The sequence below is a fragment of the Idiotropiscis lumnitzeri genome, chromosome 6, assembly GCF_059441095.1.
Source record: "Idiotropiscis lumnitzeri isolate Australia: NSW breed Sydney's pygmy pipehorse chromosome 6, RoL_Ilum_1.0, whole genome shotgun sequence".
NCBI classification, from domain to species: Eukaryota; Metazoa; Chordata; class Actinopteri; order Syngnathiformes; family Syngnathidae; genus Idiotropiscis; species Idiotropiscis lumnitzeri.
The window spans coordinates 13810023-13837043 of record NC_142396.1 but is presented as its reverse complement, the minus strand read 5'-3'; the positions used below and the strand labels follow the sequence as shown (position 1 = coordinate 13837043).

General features: G+C 39.7%; 1 protein-coding gene across 17 annotated transcripts in view; it reads left to right on the top strand.

The window, feature by feature from the left end:
* The window catches only part of mical3a (microtubule associated monooxygenase, calponin and LIM domain containing 3a), a 74977-nt gene that overhangs the window by 30702 nt on the left and 17254 nt on the right, over positions 1-27021 (top strand). For 4 of the 17 annotated variants that reach the window (XM_088299137.1, XM_088299144.1, XM_088299140.1 and 1 more), the window contains exons 9-37: positions 31-146; positions 482-608; positions 1887-1980; positions 3495-3642; positions 3871-4067; positions 4168-4286; positions 4372-4434; positions 4979-5158; positions 5766-5861; positions 6104-6187; positions 7931-8041; positions 8378-8440; positions 11172-11279; positions 11579-11765; positions 12389-12489; positions 12601-12694; positions 16043-16238; positions 16558-16778; positions 16980-17072; positions 17591-17743; positions 18173-18235; positions 20160-20234; positions 20331-20438; positions 20531-20613; positions 20696-22718; positions 22805-22899; positions 23196-23369; positions 25282-25332; positions 26142-26249. In XM_088299137.1, the coding sequence (XP_088155263.1) occupies positions 31-146; positions 482-608; positions 1887-1980; positions 3495-3642; positions 3871-4067; positions 4168-4286; positions 4372-4434; positions 4979-5158; positions 5766-5861; positions 6104-6187; positions 7931-8041; positions 8378-8440; positions 11172-11279; positions 11579-11765; positions 12389-12489; positions 12601-12694; positions 16043-16238; positions 16558-16778; positions 16980-17072; positions 17591-17743; positions 18173-18235; positions 20160-20234; positions 20331-20438; positions 20531-20613; positions 20696-22718; positions 22805-22899; positions 23196-23369; positions 25282-25332; positions 26142-26249 (5331 nt within the window). Of the gene's footprint in view, positions 1-30; positions 147-481; positions 609-1886; positions 1981-3494; positions 3643-3870; positions 4068-4167; positions 4287-4371; positions 4435-4978; positions 5159-5765; positions 5862-6103; positions 6188-7930; positions 8042-8377; positions 8441-8593; positions 8708-8872; positions 8978-9167; positions 9273-9684; positions 9778-11171; positions 11280-11578; positions 11766-12388; positions 12490-12600; positions 12695-16042; positions 16239-16557; positions 16779-16979; positions 17073-17590; positions 17744-18172; positions 18236-20159; positions 20235-20330; positions 20439-20530; positions 20614-20695; positions 22719-22804; positions 22900-23195; positions 23370-25281; positions 25333-26141; positions 26250-27021 lie in introns of all 17 variants that reach the window. The other 13 variants (XM_088299148.1, XM_088299146.1, XM_088299154.1 and 10 more) reach the window with 12 other exon arrangements.

The following is a 27021-nucleotide window of genomic DNA, read 5'->3' as shown; positions in this document are numbered from 1 at the left end:
TTTGGTTGTTGAATGTGTTTCTGTCTCCAGCCCTTTTGGCCCATGGGTACTGGCATTGCCCGAGGTTTCCTGGCAGCCATGGACTCAGGGTGGATGGTGAAGAGCTGGGCTCAAGGAAAACAGCCATTGGAAGTGCTGTCTGAGAGGTGAGCGCGTGGAAACACTGATACAGCCACACCAAACTCAACTCAAACTCAGCGGTTCATGCTCTTATGTCATTCCTCTTCAAATACATCCCTTTAATCTTGGAGTGGTTTACTTGGAAAATGTGCCTGTATGTGCTTTGAGCCATCAGTCACACCTTTGTTATTGCTAATAGATTAAGAGGATCTAAATGGAATGTGACTCTTCAGTGGTGTGCACTCTTACATAACAAAGTTAATGTGGTGGTAATATGGCCTGTTTCCATGGTTCGGTTTTACTTGGAATAATCCATGCAACAGATTAGTAATCAAGTTGACAACATCCGCTCTTTACTTAGGGAGAGTATTTATCGTCTACTGCCCCAGACCACGCCAGAAAATGTCAGCAAGAACTTCTGTCACTACAGCGTGGATCCCACTACACGTTACCCTAATATTAGCCTTAACTTCCTCAAACCCAGCCAGGTGAGTCTGATAACCAACAAATATATTTTTTGGGTTGTTGTTACTGTTTACCAAGAAATAATATTCAATTGCAAAAAACAGGCCGCAAAATTAGATTTACCTTTACAGTCTGGCTAGATCAAATACACTAGCTTGAGCCCACATTACACAAACTATCGACTCTGTTAGGTCTGTTTATGGATTTTGTTTGTAATGTTACCACAAAACTACACTACATGTGGCTAGAAATAAGTAGTTTTGCATGACAGTCTACGAGTCAAAATGTGCGTTTTACGCCACCACCAAACGCATTGAAATGCAAACCTACAAATGTGACAAAATGCAGAGTTGCCAAATGTTACGGAAATCACCAAACGCTAACTTGTTATGCCTGTAACACATTGTGATTCTTCAGAACAATTAAAAAATATACATATATATATTTTGAGCCTTGCTACAGTTCTTCATCACTTTGTATTGTTTACTAATCATGTATCTGACTGTCAGTCAAAATGAGCATTGTCTTTAAAATGATCTGTTACTATTGATTCGTGGTGCAAAGGAACGCTTGTTGGAATTGGATCACATATTTTTGAGTCACGTATCGGATTGTTTTTCAGATCAGTAAAAAAAATTATAGATGAATCGACCTTTTCTTCATTTATAAAATGCTTTTGTCCATAAGTTCTAGCGTTTAGGATTTAAGAACATAACGCTATATAAGGCAGGATACAATCTTATTTTATCCGGGATACATTGTATAAAATAAGGTGTATCATTGCATATAGGCATGTTGCAATGAATGTTTTCTTAACATTATGTAAGAAGTAAAAGTTTTTTATTAAAAATAAATGAAGACAAAGTTTTATTTAGCTTGTTTTTATTTTTTTCACAATAAATAAAGACCTCAAAGTGCACTTCAAGGCATTACAAAGTAATCACGGTCCACAATATTGAAAAACAAGTTAAAAAAAACAAAACAACAAGATACAGCTTTTAAACTCCCAGCCGCGCATTTGTTAGTCGTTAGTGCTAAGAGCTAGCTGCTAGCCACAAACGTCGGAGACTTGTGCCGTATCAAACAATTACGCCGTAATTAACTAGCGTTTTGTTACCGTTCTAAATTAGTGACTGAATGTGATTTTCAGGGTGGCGTTGTGTTGATGTTCGTGACTATTGACAACTATTTAATGTCAATTAATGAGTTAAAAAATTGTGCTCCGCCCATTCCGTGGTTTAGATTATGTATCTCTGTGAGTGTACAAAAGAGAAAATAATGCAGACATGATTCATTTACAGGTAAGGCACCTCATAGACACAGGAGAGTCGAGAGAGTTGCGCATTGAACTAGAGAATGTGATCAACTCATCAACACCAAAGCTGGCCCGGAATGGTTTGTATTTTCTTCATTTTCTTTATGCATAACATGTTTTTACCTACCAAAATACATCATTCACTTTCTCAATTCATTAGGATTTATTCATTTTTATTATTTTTTTGCTGCTGTAATTGCGTAACGCTGGACTATTTCCACTGTAGACAATTGCCTGCTTGACAAGCAGTTGCAAGGTAACACAAAGTCCGGATTGCATGGTATTGCTCTTCAGGGATTAATAGCTTTAACAGATTTGTGGTTTCCAACTTTATGCTTAAAGATTAGCAATGTTTTATGATCATCAAAGAAAATATTTTGCATTGCACTAACTCACTGACTGATAACAGTATCGTCACGTTATGCAGTTGCAGCACTTGAGTTCTGCATCTTCTAACCTTTTCATTTGCATCCCACGTCTTTATGGCAGTGAACATATGACCCCATGGTTCATTATATTTTCTGATGGACTGGTTTATATTGGTACTAACATGATTGATCTTTATGGATGATAACCCTTATCGAGTAACAAGCCTCTGCTCAGCCTCAGCCTGAAGGAGGCCGTAAGATTATAGCCCAGCAGGAGATGCATTATATGACCAAAATTATTTGGACACCTTGTGATGACGCTATTAGTAACTAGAAAAAATATGACAATTGTTTATATGCCACTTAGGGCTGGGCGATATGTCTGAAAAATATATCACAATATAAGTACGTATTTGATATCGATGCAGTTACATGAACCATTATTCGCTAATAATGAAATATAAGTGTAGCACATAACTCACAAGTACTTTCTTGGAGCGAGTTCATTTCAGTTGACCCACCGTATAACGTCCAATATAACTTGTTAGCCAGCTTATTGTCGCAACACTTATTTTATGGTTTTTCTTATCTGTGCTTAAAATTTCCTCTCACGTGGTTATGATTGGCACAAATCTAACGTCACACTGTAGCTTCTGCCTGCATCCCGCAGAAAGACTTCCAGTTCAGGATTGGTATTTTCTTACTAATTCATTTTTTCCCCCTTCTTGAACCTTCTAATGTTTTTTCTATTTATATTGATCTTGTGTCTATCGCAATACATATTGATATTGGTATATCGCCCAGTCCGACCAGTTTTGAAAAGTCTTCCTACAGCTTTTCAGAGTATTGGAATTGAGTGCATTCATCATGTTTTGGACAAGAAGGGCTGGCTCACAATTTCCATGTGGTTGAAATCAGAGCTGTGAAGTGCTTTCACACTTAATTTGTGCAACCCTTCCTCAAAGGACCTTTCGGTGTACCGGGGCACAGTCATGCTGGCACATGAAAGTTTTTCAAATTCTTAAGGAAGCATTAAGTGGTGTAGACCAAATCCTTATTGTTGCTGTCATTGTATGCATTACTTAATTAAGATGCGTGTCCACATTTATTTTCCATATAGTGTATGCTCCGTGCTACCAATAATAGTCAAGCTTATGTCATCCATGTTTGATCCAGAATTTATTTTACTTCAAGAGATAATGTAACTTAACTTCCTGTCTATTCAGAATCCATTGCTCGATCCAGTAAACTTCTCAATTGGTGCCAGAGACAAACAGAGGGATACCGAAATGTTTGCGTCAAAGACCTCACCATGTCATGGAAGAGCGGACTCGCCTTGTGTGCGCTTATCCACCGATACAGGCCAGATCTCATGTAAGCATCTGAATTGCCCACATACGCACCTCACAAAAGAACATATTTTTTGCAAGTTTCCCACTGATTTATTCTGCCCACTTTAGATTGCTTAAATCTCATAGATTTGTTTGGAATGACTGTTGTGTTAACGTGCTTGTTGCATATGCTGTTTATTGCCTTCTTTTTTAAGTGCATCCTTAATGAGTTGACAGCGATGAAATCTTAACAAGCTTTCACCACCCTCAGTGACTTTGACACTCTGGATGAGCGAGACCAGGAAAAGAACAACCAGTTGGGTTTCGATGTGGCAGAGCGGGAATTCGGCATCTCACCCTGCATGACTGGCAAGGAGATGTCTTCTGTGGTGGAGCCTGACAAACTTTCAATGGTTATGTACCTCAGCCAGTTCTATGAGATGTTTAAGGACACAGTGCCACCTGGAGGTGAGAGACAGAGACACCATTTAGAACAGAATCACATCTAAACCTTGGTATGTGTGTGTCTCAGATTTTTTTTTTTAATCTTCATTGTCTTCTGTATCAGATAATCATAATCTGAGTCCAGAGGAAAAGGCTGCTCTTATGGCAAGCACCAAATCGCCCATCTCCTTCCTTAGCAAGCTTGGACAGAGCATAGCTATCTCAAGAAAACGTAACCCCAAGGTCAGCGTTGGAACCGAAATACCTGAATATATTCTAAAATGGATGTTGCTGTACCTGGAGTAGTAACATGATTTTTCATCAACAGGACAAAAAAGAGAAGGATGTTGACAGTTTGGGGAAGAGGAGAAAAACCAGCCAGTCTGAAGATGTAAGTTCTTATGACAAATGTGGGGCTTTTGTCTCATTTTGAGATGACGCATCATCGCGTCGTCGTCACACTCAATTGTTCATGCAAATCTTTTTATCAAAAATGTGGTACTAGATGATTCAGGATTGAGATTGGCATAATTGCCAAAAACATTATTGTATGCAGTATTATTAAATATAAAACATTGTTAAAATTGTGCTCATTTTACAATGTCTAATATTATAGTTTTTATACTTGAGTTAAAAATGTTAGCGTTCGATTGAAATTGTTTATTTGAATGTTACAACAGTTTGATGGCATTTTATGTGTGCATAGAAAGTAAACTCAAATTCATACATTTGCACTTTTTTTTAAAAATTGCTTCAGGATGAAATTAATTTGATTTGTTGGAATATTGTTTTCATTTATAAGTTAAATTGTTTGAATAATTGGGATTTCAATTATTACTAAAATAATCATGATTGATGTATTTTTCATAATTGAGCAGCCCTAGTACTGTGTATTTCATGACAAAAACAGTTTATATTGATCATTTATTTCTCAGGAGGAAGCATCCAAGGCTGGTCGGGAGGACAGACAGGCCACTGTCCCTGCTCTGCTGTCAGAGAAGAAGATTGACTCTGCTGCTGTAGGGAACAACAATAAAGTCAAGGTTATGGCAACCCAGTTGCTGGCCAAGTTTGAGGAAAATGCTCCTGCCCCGGGCTCAGGACTGAAAAGACAGGTATTTACACTGGAGTTTGTGGCTTTTTCTTTCCTACATTAATTATTTTGCCAAAGCAGTGAGACTAGACCTTTAGTCTCAAGACGGAGGAGGTGGAGGCGGTTGTCTTAATGAGATGCGATCCAGAACGGACATTGGTCAGGCAGGCTATTGTTCCTTTTATATGTAGGCGACCTCACCGTGCTGGACTCGGAGAGCTGGTATACACAGCTTTGAGCCTTAGTGGGGACGAGCGTGTTATAGCTACACTGGGGAGCATTGTTGAAGCAGAAAAGCAGGACTCTGAACTCATTCTCTTTTTGAATCCATCATGCACACTACGTCAAAACAGTTTGACTGTGCCATTGTATGTGTTATACAGCTTGGGTGATGTCAATGTCAGATTATTGAAATATTCCCTTTTTGATGCATAATGATGGTAATGTTTTCAATGTGCCATTCTTTTAGCATGGCCCTCTCATGACTTTTGTTTTCTTGGGTTTTGCATCCATCCATCACTTCTTTGTGTCTGTTTCTCTCTCCTGTTCACCTCCCATCATGGATTGTTCCATGACGGTTTGCATGCCTTTTCTCGACCACTTTTCGCCATCTTTACACAACCACAAAGGGGGACTCGCTGCCCAATCTGGACTGTATTTTGCACCAGTCCCTACCCAAACCCCTCGAGCCAATGCGCCTTGCACCCGTACCAGCTTGGAGAAAGGTAAAAATTGGGCCTTCCCCTTCCATGTAGAGACTCCCAGAGACTCATCAACTAACAATACGATTCCCCTGTGGTGTGCATTAAACTAGATTTGGCCTTGTGTGAGCCCGTCTGGAGTTACTTAGCAAATCTCTGGTATTACTCACATAGCTACTAAACCAAGTGATCGGATATTTGCTGCGTGGTGTTAAAAAAAAAAGTATGTGAGAGTCTTTCCCCTTGCCTCTCCGGTCCTGGTACAGAGACGCACACAGCAGCAGGAGCAGCTGAGCATTCGCTACAAAGAAAAGATCAAGTGTCAGACGCTGCCCAACAGAGGGGAGCAGGTATGATTAGTGGTGCTGCCCTAGTAGTTCTCCATCCCTCCAACCCGTGCAAACCCCCCCCCAAAAGTAGCGGCACTTTATTTTTGGTTGCACATCAATGTGGCAAACTAATGTAATTCCCTCCTCTTTTCCTCAAAATAATCAAATATATACATATATATATATATATATATATATATATATATATATATATATAAGCAAGCCAGATACGGTATCTTCACATGTTGCTTCAATGTTGATTCATTTTCTCAAATGCACAGAATAGTGTGAAAATAATGGATAGCGACAATTATTTAAATGACTTGTCTGTCTGCTATGTTCTTACCAAAAACATTGAAGGAAATTGTCGTGTGGTAGGCACAAAAAAATAATAATACTTCATTAGAATAAACATTTTTTTGCTCTGAATTAATTTGTATTAATTTCTTAGTGACACACTTAAAAAAATACATTAGTTTGCAGCATCTTCCACAAACTTGGCAATGGTAATGCCACGCTAGTTATGCCATCCTTTCAAAAGCAACTAAAAACCTTGCAGTTCTAGCAGCAGGTGCAATGCATTAGGTATTGAACAAAGTCACATTAATTTGAGAATACATTAAGGCAAAAATTCCTTGCTGGCCTACAAACTCCACATTTGCTCCTGGCTTCAGGTTATGAAGATTTTGGATTCAGTTACTGTCACCTGTCAACTTTTAATGCCAATAATTCAGTGAAGAATAATCTGAAAAGGCACAATATTGGAAAAGAACAATATGTATTTTATTGTCCGACTTCACTCTTGTTGGAAACTTGAGGGTCACCTAAGGCTGCACCCAAAAGATAGTTGCACAGTTTTAAGACTGCATATGCGGCCAATAAAACAATCCACACAGATGCATTGCTACCATTAAAAAATAAATAAATAAATAAAAATTCCAGATCCATAGCTAAATATACGTGCTTGATACAATTCTTAGTTTTTTTTTTAGCCCTAGATTTGTGTATTACCCCAGTCATTGATTTAAAGGCGAGATAACATTTATTGAAGCGCTCTTCTTATGTCTCCAAAATCCTCAGGTAAACTTTCTGTAGTTTTATCTCCTCACATTTTATATTCCTGCTGCTGTTGGTGGGTTGTGTGTGTTGTATGTGTACGCGTGTGAATGCGCGTGCACGTCATGGAAGTGGTGAAATTAATCAATTTCTTTGGTACCTCACCCTAAAGGCCTTTAATCAAATGAAATAATTAGCTTGTAATGATTTCTTAAATGCTGTACTTCATTGTTAAATTGTATTGATGAGAAATGAGTTGCTAATTTAGTCATCTAGACTAGGGGTGTGCGGTACCCCTTTTTTTCAGACTGATACCAGTATGAGTATTGACTCTTCAGTACACTGATACCAAGTACCGATACCATCAGTATTTGTGATACATAAATTTCAGTTAACACAGCAGCAGATAATTCTGACCTTTCTGACGCCCATGATGATTCACAGATGTGTAAAATGGCCGCAGTGTAGCACCAACTACAGGCAAGGAAAACTCACCCAATGTCAGATATTATTTCTGTATTGTATTTAATCTATCTAAGTATTGGTGGCTGATATCGACATGCTTCACGATCATAAGTACCCGATACGTTGAAATAAGTTCAGTATCGGCCCGATACGATACCTGGTATTGGTACTCGCTCATCCCCAATACACACGTCATCATCCTCACCTTCTTGATGCTGAATCTGCTGTTCCTCATCCCCCAAGGCCAGAAGTGTTGCAGAGCAAGCAGCCAGCTCAGGCTCTCGGAGCTGTCCAAAGAAAACCATTCTCCTTTCCTCCTCCTCCTCCACTTCTTCGCTCTCTCTCCACACTGAGGTGACACACATTCTGCTGCGTTTGTCCATTTGTCTGTCACAAATCCTTGCCCGACCCATCTACTTTACCCTAACTTGTCGATACCCGGTGTTAGTTTAGACATGACCTTTCTGGTGTGCACATTCTGTGTATTTTTAGAATAGTGCGCTCGCGCTTTCTCTTCTGTCATCATATGAAATTAATTTGTTGCAGCATAAATGTGAAGGGCTTTTGAGTAATAATTCATCATCAAGAGCAATCGTGCTGTACACTGAAATAACACACACAGCTTCTTTCGTTCGCGTATTTCTTAATGTAAACAAGTGTTCATCCCGACAAATTATCTTTACCTTCAAGCATTTGGGTGTCGCTGCGGACGAAGAGGAGCTTGAATACTACGAGAAGCCTATCAATTACGGGGTAAAATGACTGCTTGGATACTCACATTTTCATCATTTCTTTAGTATCAGACCAAGCCTTTCAGGGCAAGATTAAGATTTGGTCAATATTGGCGAAGCTACATGGCGACTTGTAGGCCATTGGTGTCGGGTTTTAATGGAGTTTCCTGCGCAGGAGTGGAAGCCTTTGCACCTAAACGATCCAGGACCTATCCATGTACCTGGTATACAGGAGAGGGCTGACCGCCTTATCTCCAAGTTTAAGGGAAAAAATGTCAAGCCACCAAAGGTGAACACTTTGCATGGCTGTGCTGTGACTATCAAACATGGTTATCAAATGTAGGATAATAATTACTCAAATAGGTAATGCTTACAGATGGTTGATGCTGATGTCTTAGTATTTGCTCATTGTAATCCTCTAATTACCCGTCTTTGAACTTTCTTATCTCTGAAGCCTAAGAAAAAGCCATCCCGTTTCTTTTTAGAGCAGTGGTATTTGTCCCGTGGCATCAGTGAGCATCCAAGCTCATCTCGCTCGCCTTCTGAATCTTGTAGAAAGGTTAGCGTTTTTTTTTTTTTTTTTTTTTTTGTGACACCAATGAAACAAATGCCTAACAATTCCATGCATTTTAACACCAATTACATATTTGGAGTGATTTATAGAAATTGGCTAACCAGGCAAAAACTAATTTAAAATGCATTTGATTTGAGCTCTACATTTGGTTATTGCGTAATTTATTCCCCTGCAGAATCCAGTAAAGTCCGCTGTCCCAATGCCCTTATATGTGCTTAATATTCACGAGAGGGCAGAACAACTTGCTTCTCAGTTGGAGGGCAAATCAACTGGACCGAAGGTGAAAAATCATTATATACTTTGATACCGTTGAATTTTTCTTTTATCGATGAACATTGGCACAATTTGTGGAACATTTTCTAAGGGGGAGTTGCCTTTTTGCAACAGAATAGACACATAAACTTATTGTACTAGTACTGATCTCAGATTGGTTACACATGCGTGTCGTTATTAAATAGCTTTTGTATAATCTTTTGGAAGATCAATTTTTCGGTACTGACACGCAAATAAATGTGGTATCTAGTTGCTAAGATAAGACTTAGACACGGTATGAAGAAAAGAAAATTGTTGCAGTTGAGTTGCAGCGCACGCATTACAAGCTAACCAGTGAGGGCATGAACCGGTTTTTTGATTAATCTTAAAATTGATCAAAACTGTTTTCATTTCTTCCCTAAATTGTCATGAAGCCTAAGAAAAAACCTTCAAGTTTTTTCATGGAACAATGGCACCTGGGCCGTACCCAAAGTGCCTCTGATTCTTCTCTTTCTTCTGACAACTTGAGACAGGTAGCTGATTTCTGGCTTTGAAGAGAAAATTGCAGTGTATTAACACTAACACACACTAGAGCCCATGTTCAGTCAAGTTGTGTCTCTCTTGTTTACAGCGTTTTGTTTTAATATATTATATATATTAATATATTTTTAAGATTGCCCTGGTCTGCTTGTGATATGTAATGACTCATTTGTAACATTTTATTGTCGCGTTTGCGTCGGTCTCTAATTATCTAATATTGTGCAGTACTGTTGCATTTATTTGTGTGTGCTTTAACTCAAAAGAAAAAAACGCTTTAAACTCTTAAAAGTTTCATTTATTCTTAAAAAGAACCTTGAGAGATTCCTAAGCTGAGAAGTGCCACAGACAAGAACATTTTGCCAACACAAATGCTGAATAAAACTTGCTTGCTGCATGCAACTCGGTGCCTACATTTGTTTTGAATCTTTCTCAGTGTTCAAGCAACCAAAAGCCTTGGGATACTTGCTGTCGCTGAACTGAGATATCTTACTCGCCAAACTGGGATTTTCTTTCTTAAAGGAGGAGTTTTAGGATTGAGCAGGGTGAGAGGGATCAATGATCATCCTCTTCTCCTTAGCAGATAGAAAAAGGTTCACACACGTTTTTTTAAAAGCGGTTTTATAGACTACTTTACTGATTGAGCTGTCTCCCCTTGAGGGCTTCAGTGCCTTTCCTTAAGGACATGCAGACTTCGATGAACTGAGAACCTCGCTCCTCTTGCTTGACTTTGACTTGTCTGTTGTGAGCATGAGCACATTCAGTATTATTTTAAAATAATACCGACATATTTTTTTTTTCAGTTGGTCTCCGAAATCAAAATTCTTCCTGTTAACTTTCTGTTCAAATGGCGGTATATTAGTCATGGTTGCTGGTGGCCGCCGGTTGTTGTCAAGTATCGAAGTAGCACGACAATTGTAACATAACTTTACAGATACCAGCCATTCGTAAAATTCCACGTGTAAACATTGTGTGATTAGGAAAAAATCTTTTATCATTCCCATTCCTAGTGAATTTGTTGTATTCTTCAATTGCAGTGCTGTAATCTGTCAACACATTTAACTGAGATTTAAATTACATTAAAGACACAATGATTTGCTGCCTTTAATCCTCTCTTTCTTTCAAGTACTTTGTCCAAGGCATCACTGACACAGTTTTCATATTTGATTAGTTTGTGTTTGAATATGGTTGTCAGCACACCTAAGCTACTAATCCTTTTTGGGAACATACATTTTTCATGTTGACATTTCCTGCGTTGCACCGTTGCTTGCATGTACCCGTTTCTGTTGTGCTGCGTGTTCCTTCCTCCTCATCTGCATCCCCATTTTATGTTCTCTTTTCATTTTCCTGCATCACTTTCTTATGTTTCTCCCTGTAATACTTTTCATAGCACTATGTAAGGATGTACACAGGGGGAGTTAGCTCTCTGGCTGAGCAGATAGCCAATCAGCTTCAATCGCAGGAAGAGCCCAAACGATTACCTGAGAAAAGAGATTTGGTAAGCTTGCTGTCCCCGCGATCAACGGCACGTGACTGAATAGCTTTGTCTACAGTGTGGTAGTGCTCAGTGGTTGCTGCGATAATAAGCGTGGATTCAACAAGTATCAGCAATCTGTGATAGTGATGTGTTTGTAGCTCCTTTGGATCGTAATGAATAATGAGATTTTACTTTACACATTGTGTCAGCACATTTCTGAAGCAGATGGGTGTGCGAGTTCGGGCCGTCATATCATATATAACCTCCCTCGAGTGCTACAACTTTGCCTGTTACTGATGTGTTGCGATTTCTTTCCACAGGGCTCCCTCAGAAAAGAATTCCCCGTCAATATCGGAGGCAGCGATGTTTGTTTTTTCTGTCGGAAGCGAGTGTATGTGATGGAGAGACTGAGCGCCGAAGGGAAATTCTTTCATCGCAGCTGCTTCAAGTGCGACTACTGTGGCACCACACTCCGACTGTCCTCCTATGCTTTTGACGTGGAGGACGGTAAGGCTGGACCTGATGAGTTATTATTCTCTGATATGTCATTGAGCTCACCTGTATGTAAAAGATCTTATCTATAATCCCTGGATGATATGTATAAAAAACTAAAATTCAACCGTTTGGCGACCTCATAGATTTTCCACATCCATTCGCATGAGATCAAATTTATTTTTGAAACTAAACACTTGAGGTGACGTGAAAACGCAATCTATTTGAGCCTCTTTTAAACGGAGATACTACGAAATTGCCACATCAGAGCCCCAACAGAAAATCCCCGCCATTGACACAGTAATTTGCACATGTGGATTATTGCTTCCACATGCCCGGCGCCATTTGCTCATTTTGAGTCACTCATGCCTATTTTGGAAAAACAAGCTGGTGGCATATAATTTTACAACAAGCCCACATGGTGCTAGCTGCAGAAATAGAAGCACATGATGCGATCGATGCCAGATTCTGATATGATTAATTTATTGTGTCACTCCTCCCTGAGATGCGTATAGCACGATGTCTTTTTTTATATGCCAAATGACAATATTATCTACACAAAGCTTTTGGGTTATGCATGTCTTACTGTAGTATACATTCTTTAACAAGTAATTGTATTTGTTAATTTTTATTGACAGGTAAATTTTACTGCAAGCCACACTACTGTTATCGTCTGTCCGGCTATGCTCAAAGAAAGAGACCTGCGCCTTCTCCCTCTCCAGCTCCAACCACATCTACGGTATTTAATTGACTCGAATTGTCAGTTAAAAGTGACGAAAAGTGAAAATAGTGTTTTTACTGTTCAGTGGGAACATAAGGTCTAATATCAAAAACGTTTCAACCTTCATAGGAAAACCAGAAGCCTCCAACGCCTACAGCACTAGTGGATGCCCCCGGAAGGGCGATGGCAGTGGCAGGCCCCTCAGCCGATATCCGGCTCTCAGGTACTCGACTTTCCTCTCTTGCTATGCCCCCTGTGGCGTGCCATGTGGGCATGGCCATGGGTTGCAGAGTCACTCTGCATTCCGTCTGCCGCACACTTTCTCGGACGTGCCACCAGGTGGCACACAACCCCCTTGACTCTCCCTTCCTGTGTAGCTACTGCATCTATCTCTTCTGCTGTTTCACCATCAATGCCCTGCTCAACTTCCTCTAGCATGGTCCTCCTGTCCCCCTTTTAGTTTCCTTCTCTCCTTTATGATCTTCCCAGCTAACTTTTGTGGGACTATATATATTTAGCTCTTGCACGTTCTTCTGTGATTGATTGTATTGACTCTATGCTTGCAGAGTGTGTAAATGGTGTGATTCATTGTCTCAATGACTGATTTATTCCTTTAAGATGCGTCATTTGTTATGCCCACATCTGTAGTCAATGTTCAAGTTGCACAGGCCGCTGAAGCTCTCTGGCAGAATTCTTTTAAATGAATGGTGCATCTTAAATGACTTTAGATTTTTTTTTTTGGGGGGGGGGCTTGGAAATTGTTGAAGAGCAGAAATATTAAATATATGTAAAAAGAAATGATTTAATACTAGCGCCTTGGCAGTAAAGCTCACTCTTTTGGCATGCCTGCCTTTTAATGACAAGCCTCTATTCCAGTTTTCTTTTTGTGAATGTAACCACTAGTGGCCTCTGAATGCTCACTTTTAGCTCTGCCTCCTCCTGTGTGATGTTTCCCTTCCGAGCTTTGCTTGTTGATGTTTCTCTGTGTAACAGTAACACACTTTTACTAAAACCTACTAGACTTACTTCACTCTGACCAAGTGAGTGTATCAGTGCTTTTGTGAGCTTTACCTTTGGCCCTCCTTTCAGAGCATCTTAAAACTGCTAGCTGGGCTGTTGTGCTTTATTTAGTGCCTGTGATTGAACCTTTTCTTTTACCGTCTTCCACTGTATCCACCAACCTCTCTTTTTAGCACTATCAGAGTTGCATTTACAAACATAGTAGTTTGATGTTTAATGCATAGTAGAGTATTTGGACTCATCATAGTGACTAAAGTTGGGCCTGCTGCTGTATGTGGCAAGTGTAGAGTTGTGGCAAGTTGACTATAGTGCTAAATAATATAACGGTATGAAAATATCCATCCTGACATCGCTTAATAATCTATAAAGTAATTTAAGTGTGGTCACTAACTAGGTAACTTAATTATGATACTGCGTTATGAGGTAAATCGCTGACAAGCTGGCGTTTGAATATTTGAAATAGTGACGTGCACATCTTTGTCATGTTTTATTAAGTCTGTCAGTTATGTAGATCGTAAGTTGCTTTAACTTTTTACCTTCTGGATTTGTTCAGGTGAAAGGTTAAATTCAGATGAGACTAACCCATAAAATAAGAATAAGAAACAAAGTTAAACGTTCTCTGTTTCTCAGTTCTCATTCACTATTTTATTACTGCTCAGATTTAGTCGAGCGATAACTGTCAGATTGTTGTATGATTCACAAGTAAGAAAAATAGAGTTTTAGGGTTTGCTTCTCAGGATGGGAAAAAGGCAAAGCACCCTCCATGTACCAATGACGTGCTGTGCTGTATTTGTTTGCTGATATTTGTTTTAAAAATAATATCAAATTCAATAAATTCAGTTATAGATTAAAATATCGGTGTCTTCTTGTCACTTTGTCCTGTGTGCATAAATAAGGTTGTGAAGCCATAGTGGCAGTGAATGTTAACACAGTAACTTGTCAGAAAACTGGGTGGGTTTGGTTTGTGTGGATTTGGACGCACACACTCGCAGACACCCATGCACATACGCCAATAGAGGATGCACTCTTTCCCACGGAGAGGTATTTAGAAATAATCAGAAATGGATTGGTTTTGTTACAGCAGCGTTTGCTTCTTCACCGTCCTGATTCTTTGCTGTACAGTAAACCTCTGCATTTTCGTAGTTTGGCAATTGCAGATTCCACGTCTTTGCACATTTTTCTTCTTCAGTATTTTTCAATTTTTTGTTTTTGGTGGAAAGTTTCTCCATTTTCCCTCTGTGTTCCATGGAAAACATTTTGTTGCTGTCAGGTGGAATCGTCGTGCTGTCAAAATGGCAACTTCGTAACAAGTAAATAAAAAAAAAAAACGCCAGCTTGTTTGAGTTCACAGGCACCGCCTCGTTCGAGTTGTTATACATTATATTGCTATTGCACACTTACATTAAGATAATGCTCACTAAAAAATACATTCTGTCGCTAATTTAACACTGGCATTGATTAAGATTAACAAACACGAATCTGGCGGCAGCCGAATATTTCGAAGTATGCGATCATGTTATGCCCTCACTGTAGTTAAAGCCTTTGAAAATGACCCGAAAACAAACATCTGCCAACAACATCTTCACAAACGCCTTCTTAAAGGTCTAAAGCCACAAGTAATGCAATAAATAAAACAATGAGCCAATTAACTATTACAGACGACCCTCGGGTTACGCGGTACTCAACCTACATCGTTTCGACTTTACGACGGCAGAGTCTAGCTGGTCTTTTAGTTTCACACTGCAGGCAAATGCAAGCCAGATCTGATTGTATTTATTTATTTATTTAGCCCATATGCAACCTGCATCTGATTTATTATTATTTTATTTTTTTTTATTATCACTGTCTGAACGGCGCAATTACAATTTTGGGGGAAACCTGATTTTTTATTACTTTCTTGTGTGGTCCGGATACGTATTGGATACTTTACAAGCGACGGCAGTCTAGTCCTTCTGCAACGAAGCATCACACGGTTCGATTTGAAAAAAAATATCCCAACTTAACCCTTTTGAAACTTACTATTTTCACCTGTTATTGGCTACACAAAAATAACACCCAGACGTTAAATAGAGACGACATTTACGCCACATAGTTTCCGCAGAACAAGGAAATATTTTTGCCTCTCTTCTGCAACACTTCTTTAATGTAAATTGCGTTCAAGAGCGGCATTTTATTTGTGTAAATGTGTGTGTGTGTAAAGTATTGCTATTATTATTATTATTATCATCATCATTCTTTGAACCGCTTCTCCTCACAATGATCACGGGGACGCTGGAGCTTATCCCAGTTGTCAATGGGGAGTCGGCCGGGTCCACCCTAAACTGGTTGCCAGCCAATCGCAGGGCACATATAGACAAGCAACCACGTGCGCTCACAATTCACACCTAAAGTGTCCAATCAACCTACCATGCATGTCTTTGGAATGTAGAATGTGGGACGAAACCGGAGTACCCGGAGGAAACCCACGCAGGCACGGGGAGAACATGCAAACGCCACACATTATACTTTTTTATCATCATGGCTTCTCTCTCCACATTCTTCTTGACCGCAGTACCAGAAGCCAACGGCCTACAGGAGCCAAGCCTAGCAAAGCGACTGCGTGGAACACCCGAGCGAATTGAGTTGGAGAACTACCGTCTGTCCCTACAAAGGGAGGAGGAGTTGGAGGAGGTCCCTGAAGAGACACTGGCAGAGCATAATCTCAGCAGTGTGCTGGATAAAGCGACAGACATCGACCTGGGCTCCAGGTAAGAGCTGGAAAACAAAGTTACACAATTCTTTTCGAAACACATGGAGATATAAATACGGAACCTTAACAGAAATGTGCATGAAACAAAATTAAACTCAGTCACAAGTATAAATACACAAACATAAACCAGCTCTCAATAAGAAGCAAGAAAAGTCAGCAATAACATAGATCTTGAAGACAAATTGTGAATGGCATCGAGGTGATGAGGATTACACGAATCAAATTTTTTAACTGTGACATACCCAATTGAAGGATTCTCAATGTTGAGCCAACTTGGAGTACAAAACACGTGCCTGACTGTTTTGTTGTTGTTGCAGTAGCTCAGACTCAGACATGGAGGAGGAAGACGAACAAGATGAGGAGGTGGAAGTCGAGTTGGAGGAGGAGCAGCAACTTCTCAGCCCCTCAGACCTTGGTGGAGTCCCTTGGAAGGAGGCAGTCCAGCTCCACGCCCAACTTAGAGGTGACCACTACGACGAAGAGGATGAGGCTCTCGCTGAACTCGATGAGGAAGATGACGATGAAGAGTCAAGTGAAGGTACGATTGTGTTTGTCATTTGTTTTGTCAAGTCCCTCACCATTCTGAGCTATTCTGCTTTTGTCTGAAATCTGTTTCATGTTTGATGTCTCAACATTCCTTGTCCTTAACATGCCCTACTTTTTCCACCTTTTCCCTTCTGTTAAATTTTGTATGATTTTTTTTTTTTTGGGGTGGGCCTCTGCCTCCACCTACTGGCAGAGGGGGATTACTGTCCCTGGGACAGGGAGCTCCAGTCAGGTCTCTGGCTGGACAAGTACCTCACAGACGAAGATGATGTTTGTACTTTTAAAGGTAGCAGCACAACTGCTTGTGGATGTATTTGCAGTTTGGAATGAATGTGCCAATTCTGGCTGGTTTGGCCTGCTTATTCAAGGATTGTGCCCTTTTTTTTTCTTGGTTTTATGTTGCAATTTCACACACAACCATATTATTACCCTCTAGGAAATAATTTGTGTGGCTTTTAAATACTAACCAAATAATGCCAGGCTTTCTCCCCTATAGGCGCTGAAATTATAGGTTAACATTTTAACTGTTATGTTTGTTTTCTTTTTTGTTTTTAACCTTAATTTCCAATGTTTTGACTTTTTTGTTGCAGTTTATTCTAGTGCATGAGCTGTGCCTCGGTTTATAATGATTGCATCTTTATTCTAACTTCCTCTGTGCCTCTCTCTCTTTGTCATTCTTCTCCTGTCTTTTCCTCCTGTGTCCCCTTTTCTCTACCTTTCCCTTTATTGTCCCACTTGTTCTTCATTTGTCCTCACATAAATATACAACACTGAAACAAAAATACACACGATACCGTCATTCAGCCAAGAACGTCCAACTTCAACAAGTCCTGCAGCCTTTGGATCCTCTTGCGATTCCAAGTGCGGCAGGACCACATGAAGCCTCTGAGACAGATGGGGGTGGCCAACTGGCTTCAGCCTCCCAGCCCATTGAGCTCACACAGCCCTCTTCTACAGGTAAAGCACCCAGAGGAGCCACAACGGGGAAAGTTTCGCTGGGCCCATCCTAGACAAGTTGACCTCACTGGAATTAGGATTAAAGTGTGTCTAATTACAACAGAGGAGGAGCTTCATTCCCCTGACTAACCTGATTTGGATGTTTCACATTTGTGTCACATTGCTTTTTTTCCTTGGAATGTCTAATTATTTGCTGTCTTTTAAGTTTCCTTTTACAGTCATTGTTGTTCCTCTGGGGTGAAAATGTTCTTCAACCTCATCCCAGTACATCATATAATCCTCTTGTCCATGATTTGGATTTATTTATTTTAATTTTAGTCCCGCTTGTTTCTTTTGTGTTCTGTTTTCTCTCCCATGTGTCTTGTTACTTTACTGTTACTCCCCTGACACCCATCCCTCATTGAGCTGTATCTTCTGGTTTGAATGTAGCCCCTGCCCACACATCTGCCCGGCACGAAGCAGTGCGAGTCTGGTTGGATTCAATGTCTGGAGGTAGCACAGACTTACGAAGGATCATGACCTCCCGTCTTAGACACGTTCTCTATCGCTGTCTTTTGGCTGGCCTGTTGTAGCTTGCACAAACGACACACACTCACAAGCATGCTGGAAAGCTGCAATTCTCAAGAGTTCGTCTTTCTTGCGATCTACTCATACCCTGTTTTTCACCTTGTCACACCCTTTCAAACTCCACAAATGTCTGTTTTCTACACTTTTGTTGCCCTTTTACTGTAACACATAGCTGATACGGATAGCTGTCGATGCCTGCAAACCAGTATGGGTGATGTGAATTATTAGATTTTACTTACAGTGATGGAAACATTTTTTTTAATCATTAATTTAAAAGCTTTTTAGCAAGTTACTTAAATTCGATGGTCTATAAGCATGCACTTTAACAATTTCGCCAGTGTTGTTAAAATGAGTGTAAGTTGCTTACAGTGAAGGTTATTTTTGGGTTCTATTGGCCCTTCATAAGAAGACCCATCTTCCATATAATACATCACTGCCTATCCTCCAACTCAGGGTTGGGCAACTTTAATGATGGAGAGGGCCACAATTTACCACTTTGGAGTTATCAAACTCAAAACCTGGGGGCGGGATCTTTAATTCTCAAATGCATCTATAAAAGATCCACTCAGCTACAGTAAAATAACCACAGGCTATGATTTATTTTCTCAGCCTGTGTAAAAAGCTTGCTTGCGTAAAAAAAAAAAAAGAAATCAAATTCAAAGATGGCACAAAACTGCTGAACAGCAAACCACAGCGACTTGTACAATTAAGCCAACTTATGCGTTTGTAACACTGTTGACTATATCCATGTTTTTATTGAACACATTTCATAACCCATCGCGCTCTTCAAACCAATGGTTAAAGTACGCTTTTTGTCTACTTTTAGATTTTGTAGCGGCAACTTAAGTTGAATTCTTTCATGACTGATAGCATCTCTAAGCAAACTAGGCAGCCTGGTTAGATGTTTACCAACATTAAATGCAAACCCATTTTACCTGAAAGACACTTATTACAGGTCTGAAAAAAGCCAGTACCTACTCTTTTCTTCTCTGATGCACAAGAGTCTTTGTGTTGGTGGCACTGGTGAGCGACGAATGTTGTTAATAATAACGTTCAACTGCTCAGCTCTCCAGTAAGGGCTAGCGCATTTTTCAGATTAAGAAATTAATCGAGGGCCATGCCGGTGCGACCCGTGAGCCACCAATTGCCCATCTCTGCTCTAACTTATTTTATCATGTTTTGTATCCGCCTTTTTTATTATAAATGGAAAATGCATGACTTTCTTTTAAGCTGTTCTGTAACTCTGCTTTTTATTGCTATTTACTAACGTTTACATTTCATTATTTTATGTTGTATAGTATTTCTTTTGAAACCCAACATGGATTTACGTAACTACTTATTTTGCAATAACATTCTACATCACAGGTGTCAAACTCAGGCCAGATATGGCCCTCCACATAATTTTGTGTGGACCGCAAAAGTAATTTATTTCTATTGACTTTGTTTCTTGCTAAAATACCTAAATTGCCAATTTTCTTCACTTCTTCACTGATGTATTGAAAAAATGTTTTGTTACCAAGCCCCCTTTTAAAATAAATGTATGGTAATAGTATGTGATCAAACAGTTAATACTGGCCTCTGATTTCAAAAGGTGGAAACCATAATTACCACGTGGCCCTTGACAGAAATGAGTTTGACACCCCTGTTTTACATCTTCATGAAAATGTTTCCTTTTTCCCTGACTGGAAGTTTTTCCAGTCAGCTGTGGTATTTTAGACTAATTGAACTGCTATAAAGATAGCAGATAGACAAAAGCCGTATTTATTTTGTGTTGCCAAAAAATTATTGATTGAAAAAAATACAAAAAAACAAACTGGGAGCTTATTTTATATTATTTCTTTTACGTCAGAACCTTGTGAGGATGATGATCTGGAAGCAGAAGCAGATAGTCCAGATATGGAACCTGGTACAGAAATGGACCAAGGTCAGGAGATTAAATCATCACTGAATTTCAATTTCAAATCAAAAATTAGGAAACTGAAATAATTGAAGAGTTGCTTTATTGATATATTATTTCTAGATGACATCCCCTCTGATGCTGAAGCTGAGGCACGATTGCACCCATCATTGCACAGTATTCCAGCGGAAGACAAAACATCTGAAAGTGTGGAATTGGCTTCAGATATTGGTACATGCCATCAATCATTCCATCAGATTTATGACTTATATGTGCTTCTTATGTGACAAATGTAGCAACAACTTTATCGTTGATGTATTCAGGACCATCCAGTACGGAACCCATACTGAAAGATGATGTTGTCGTCCTCTCGCCAGTCTTACCTGCAATAGAACCTGAAGGACAGGTCAGACATTACCAATGTTCTTTTTGCACAAGTGTTTATGTGTGTATTTGTGTAATAATTCCTGACCTATCTTTATTTCCAGACATATTTTGAGTCTCAGGTGATGTCTTCCGACACCTGCTTCTCCCCAGTACCATTGGTTTTTGAAAAACCAAAAGTTGAGCGGACAACACCATCACCAGCTTCCAAAAGCCCTTCACCTATCATCAGCCCTTCCCCTGTTGCTTCTCCAGCTTCTGCTTCTATGAAGAATCCCTTCTCACCTCCCAGCAAGTCACCTTCCAACTCCAATGCCAGCTCTCCGGTTAATCAGGCTGTCGAGACTCCTGTGCAATCACCTGTAAAGTCACAGGATGGCTCACCAATCCGTTCCCAGCCTACCCCACTACCAGAGACATGCCCACCTAAATCTCCGGTGTACCCTCACAGGTCAATTTGCCCTCTCACAGGCAACCCGCTCTCCCCAATATGTGCACAGCCTTTGCCCTGCCATGAACCTTCATCACCTGTGACCTCTGAATCTCCTGTCAGAACCCAGCCTATTCCCAATGTCACATCAACACCGATAGCCAGAACTGACAGAGCCACACCAGATTCTGAGGATTCCTCAATCGATGAATCTCTCTCAAAAAAGACTGACATAATTGAGGAATTTTGGTTGAAGAGCGCTGAGATCCGAAAGAGTCTCGGTCTTTCTCCTTTAGACCGCAGTAGTAAAATCTTGGAGAAGAGTGTTATTAAAAGTCCAACACAAGACGCCACCCCTGCCAAGAAACCGACTCAGGATGTGTCGGAGGACCAGAAACCTGCTTATACTGGACGGACGGTGATTCGCAGACTCAACATCACTCTTGAAGGTCAAGTCATTACACCCATTGCTCCTGTGGAGGGTAAAAGTAATTGTCCTGACACAAAAGAATTTAGCAGCAGCTCAGGTCTCGGCTTAAATGGTAGTATGGTGACAAGTCAAACGGCAAACAGTGACAGCTATAACACCTCTGACTCCATCATGCTCACCCCTCCCTCCAGTCCGCCACCACCCGTGCCTATTAATCAATCTCCTGCGGTTCTCAGGCAGCAGAAGCACCAAGTGTCTTGGAGCAACGGCACAGAAAAACCTCCTTGTGAGCTTGCCAAAGAACCACCAAAACCAAACACTCCTATTCCAGCACAGAGAACCCAAATGAGTCCTGCATCTGCACCTAAACCTGCAACCAGGAAAGTGTTGTCGCCATCAGCAGATCTAGCAGAAAAATCTGTAGTAATCATGAGAGAGAAGAAGAAGCCTCGCTCAGAGGAGCTGAGGAAGTCCTTTGTGGAGACAGTGGAAGAAATTCCATTTGCTGATGATGTGGAGGAAAACTTTGATGAGCGAACGCCTGAGACAAGCATGAATAAGTTTTACACCCCACCTACCAGCAAGGCCAGAGCAGACAGACCTCCCTTTCACCTGGCTTTAGCAATGGAAAACGGCAAACCCATTATTCCCCTCAACCCAGTTTCTAAGACCCAGAGAGCCACTCAATTCTCACCAGAGGCCAAAGAGATAGCTGAGGAGAGGATACGGGCAAGAGAGAAGTCCATTAAGAGTCCGGCTCTTAAAGAAGCCATGGCCCAGCAGCTCAATAAAATGAAAGAGTCCAACATAGAAGAGGGTACCTCACCTAAACTGGCCTGGAGTGTCACCCCAGAGGTGTCTGGGAAAAGTAAAACGTCTACAGTATCACCAAAGACATCTGCTGTAAAAGCTCTAGAGTCAAAGAAGGCAGAGACTATACCCGAGCGTCTTTTGAGCAGCAACAAAAGTCTGGATAGCTCTGTGGCGTCCTCTGACAGCTCATCCACGAGTAAGAGCAAGAAACGAAGTTCTCTCTTCTCACCCCGGAAGAACAAAAAGGAGAAGAAGGCAAAGAACGACAGTAGCCGGCTCTCGGGTGCAGAAGAGACACCACCTAAACACAAGTCGTTGTGGAAGGCGGTCTTCTCAGGGTACAAAAAAGACAAAAAGAAGAAAGATGACAAGTCATGTCCCAGTACACCGTCCTCCAGCTCTACCACTCAGGATTCTGGGAAGAAGAGAGGATCCCCTGTTGGAAAGTCAGCAGGTAAAAACGGAGGCTATGATGCTAAAAAAAAATGTTTGAGCGAAGACTTAGTGCTTGACTTAGTTCTTGCTTATCTTATGTGACAGATGCAAAGTCGCGCAGAAACTTGAGCTTTTCTGAAGATTCAGACCTGTCATGTGACGACGTTCTGGAGAGATCGTCCCAGAAGTCAAAGGCAGATGTGAGTCATCGTCTTTCACACCTGTGTTCTTTAGTGTCAACAATCACTTTGAAAACGTGCACTCGAATTATGTTTTTTCACCACCTAAAAATATTGAGGCGTGTTGACCAAATGCATCTCACTTTCACTTCAGCTAATAATCAGATCATTTTAGTACATGAGAGTATTGTAGTAGCACGCAGAAAAAGCCTAACAAAAAAGCATTATATGGTTTACAAGTTGTATACATCATCTATACCGTGAGTGCATCTTTTCCGTTTTAAAACATTTTTCTTGTGAATAATTTCCATTTCTAGCGGCACACAGACATCTTTGACCTAGTATCAGGAATGCACAAGGAGGCAATGAGGGAGGAGAAATTGGACAAGGAGATAAAGAGGGAGTTAAAAGAAAGAAAAAGGGTGAAAGAGAGGCTCAAAGAAAAAGAACGGGAAAAAGCGGTCGATCGCGGAAAGGAAAAAGATGATGAGGTATTTTGCAGGAGGAGGTTCAGAAATGAATTTTAGGCAAATAACATGTTTTGATGCTCTATATTTATAAGACTTAGTGAGCACATTTTATTTTGCAAATTTTATTTAAATCAGAAAAAAATTTGCATTTGCCCCAATATTAAATATACTGAATATCTCTCTCACTCATTTACTGTCATAATTAATTGTGTTTTGAATTTGATAAATGACTAATTTGACTAAATTTGGATGGTTTTGATCCTCCATAGAAACAATATTGTAAAAAAAAAAAAAAAGGTGTTAAGTTTACAGGTTATGATAAAAGAGTTTTCAACAATAGAGTGATTTAAATACATGTTAATGCCAGAAATTCAAATGTATTGCCTCCCCTGCTTTACTCTGTGAGTGCTTCTTGGTAGTGTAGATAGACCTGTTTGGTTTTAGGGCCACAGGCATGCAGTCACTCAGCATTGGAAACAACTAAACATACTAGGGCTGTGCAATTAAGTGAAATTTAAAGAATCATAAAAACATTAGAATGGGATAAAAAATTAGCCGAATGGTGCAGCGCAGATATGTTTAGAAGTTCCTACATTGTGAAAGCACCTTGAATGCAGCGTGTTGCTTATCATGCAACGTGTGACGAATGTTATTCTGCACTCCTTTAATATTCTTTAAAATGTTTGATGACATTCCAGTTAGAGTTTACTGGAAAACGTTAAACACACAGGAAACTTAATTGCACACATTTTATATTCAGATACTGCTAATGAAACTGATGCTAGCAGCCAATGTAAAATCCTATTGACAGACTAAAAGAAAATTGTCATAGAGTTCCAGGTGTGATATTCTTTGAAATAACAAAGATTCGCACGTTCAGATAATGAAACGCTACACAAGCATATTTGTGCTTCATAATCTATGAAAAAATTGTTAAATTAATAAAGGTCAAGCACAACTTCTTTTTCTACTCTTATTATCTTAATGGAAGTGTGCACTGCATTTTTCCATAATTGCTCAGCCCTAAGTCATACTCTGTAATTTTGTGAAATGAAGAAAGGAAAAAAAATACTTATGTTGAAAATCCGTTGGACTTTAATATTGAGCTGCAAACACAAAAACATGTCATGCCTGGCCACTTGCAATCCATTCCCCTGCAGCTGTTTACTAGTTTGTGTTTGTTTCTGTTTTAGTGATTTAGATAAGCCTGTTCTCACAGGAGTTTTTGTGTGAACAGCAATGCTGTACTATTTTCCAACTAATTTTATAAAAAAAAATATTGTAAGTTGCTTCATATATATATATGTGTGTGTGTGTGTGTGTATATATATATATATATATATATATATATATATATATAATTTTTATTTTTTTATTTTATTTTCTAAACAAAATTGTGAGTTCTGCATAATTTATGATGCTTGACTCACTTTGGCTATCATATTTTTTTTAGAAGAGGATTTATTATTGTTTTAAATGGGTCAAAAAGCATGTTGAGTGCCATATTATGAAGTGTATTACAGCAGAAAATATTTTTCAATTTTTAATATATTTTTTTTTACTTCTTTCTCGAAGTCTCGCAATATGAAGTTGATTGGCATAATGGTTCTCAATGTTATTTATCAGAGCTACTCATTCTACAATAAGTCCGACCTGATGAATTCGTTTTTTTACAGCGTTACAGCTTTAACTATTTATTTCCAAGTATTTCGGACTAATTTTATTTCTTAACATATTAATTTGCTGTGTCACTGCATCCACTGTTTTTGTTTGTTGGGAAATAGTAACATTGTCTCTGATTTGTACATGTTATATCAGTTTAAATGTGACTATTATTTTCAATGTTTTTGAACCGATTTAACATAGCCATTAACCCATTTAATCATTATATGTTTGATTTTTTTTTGTTTTGTTTTGTTTTGTCCTCCCCAAGTCTGTTTATGTCCCTCATGCACTGGCGTTCAAGAGATCATATGCCTCAAAGGTAGTATCACATCCATTGCCATCAATATCGCCCCCTGTATACCTGTTCCTGTGCGCATGTTCCAGTTTACTCTCAAAACCTTTGAGCATCTGGCCTCGAACTAACCATCCTTTCTGGATGCATGTCATGTGGGATCACGGCACCCACTTACTCACACTTGCACACCGCTGTCCAAACATGACTTCTCAGCAGCGCTTCACTTTCAGGCCACAAAGGCATCCGCTAATGTCAAAGGTTGCCCCTTTCTGACTGGTATGACATTAACCTGCCTATCTGTCACTGCAATATGTGTTTTCTCCAGTGTGGATGCTGGGCAAACATTTCCTATCGTACTATTCGCTCCCTTTTGCCTCATTCATGCTTTTAACGCCCTTACAAGTCAGTTTGTTTCAGGGTCGACATCCCTGTATTGTCTCAAAATGTGTTGCCTGTTGTAAAGAGAATTTCCTGGTGTACAATAATGCTGTATGAGGTCCAATGAGGTCTATGTATGTGCAGCATTGATGATTTATGTTTTCATATTTATTTAAAAGCTACCCTTTGGAGCTTTTGATCCGTGTGCTGTTTGCAGATTAACTTCACAAGGCACCTTTGTGCATATGGTACTGCATAAGATTTAAAGGATATGAGAGACAATCCAGTTTATTTTCCAAGCCAGCGCACATTAAGTGCTAGTGCTCAATGCTCACCACCGTGTCGTGGATGGAATTAATTTTCCCGTTAGTGAGTTCGTGAGAGCCCTTTGCCAGGTGCACATTCCTTTGGTTTTAACAAACGGCAAATCTAACACGTTGTTGTGATTCCGCCAGAAAACCTACACTGAAGAGGAGCTCAATGCCAAGTTGACACGTAGAGTCCAGAAAGCGGCTCGACGACAAGCGAAGCAGGAGGAACTCAAGAGGTTGCATCGGGCCCAGGTTAATAGCCAAATTAAAAATGGAAACGTGGTCATGTTGTTTTGTTCATTAGTAAGATACATACATATTTATTAATCTATACGGTAGCTTCATCTGGGAATGTGGGTGTGCTAGTTTTTATGTAACTGTTTTTTTTCTGTGCATAGTTTCAGAATTCAGCAAGGGGTCAAGCAGAATCCTAATTATTTATGTTGTGTATGTAAGTGAATTTAGAATGCACTGTGTTATGCAATGTTTTTGCACGTCTCTTCTGACCATGTTCACTGAGAACTGCTGTATCCCGTGGTGAAGAAATCCACTCTGGTGGTTTGTGCAACTCATCTGCAGTACGCCGCAGAGTCAGCACTAAACTACACTGGCAAACTCTACGCTTGCAACTCTTAGCAGTGCGCCAAAGGGCCCCTTTTTTTTTTCTCCAGCTACCACATGACACTACTTAAAGTTGCATCAATGCTAACGCCGAGGGAAACCTCCCAAGTAAAGGTTGTCTGTTTTCAACTTTTTACGTTACGTATTTCACAACAAAAATGTACATATTGAATTTACAGCTTTATTAAAATACAAGGTATCTCTCACATGTACTTCATTTGGCTTTACTAGGGTGCCTTATTTATATTTACTGCGTCCTGCAGTGTTTAACAATTTATTTTTCATGATCCTGACTGTTTGCTAGTGAAATATAATCTTTGAATATGACATTTCCAACTTTCAACTGCCTCAAAATGTTTTTATTTGTGTCTTATTCCATGCAAAGTAACTGTAAATTAGTTTG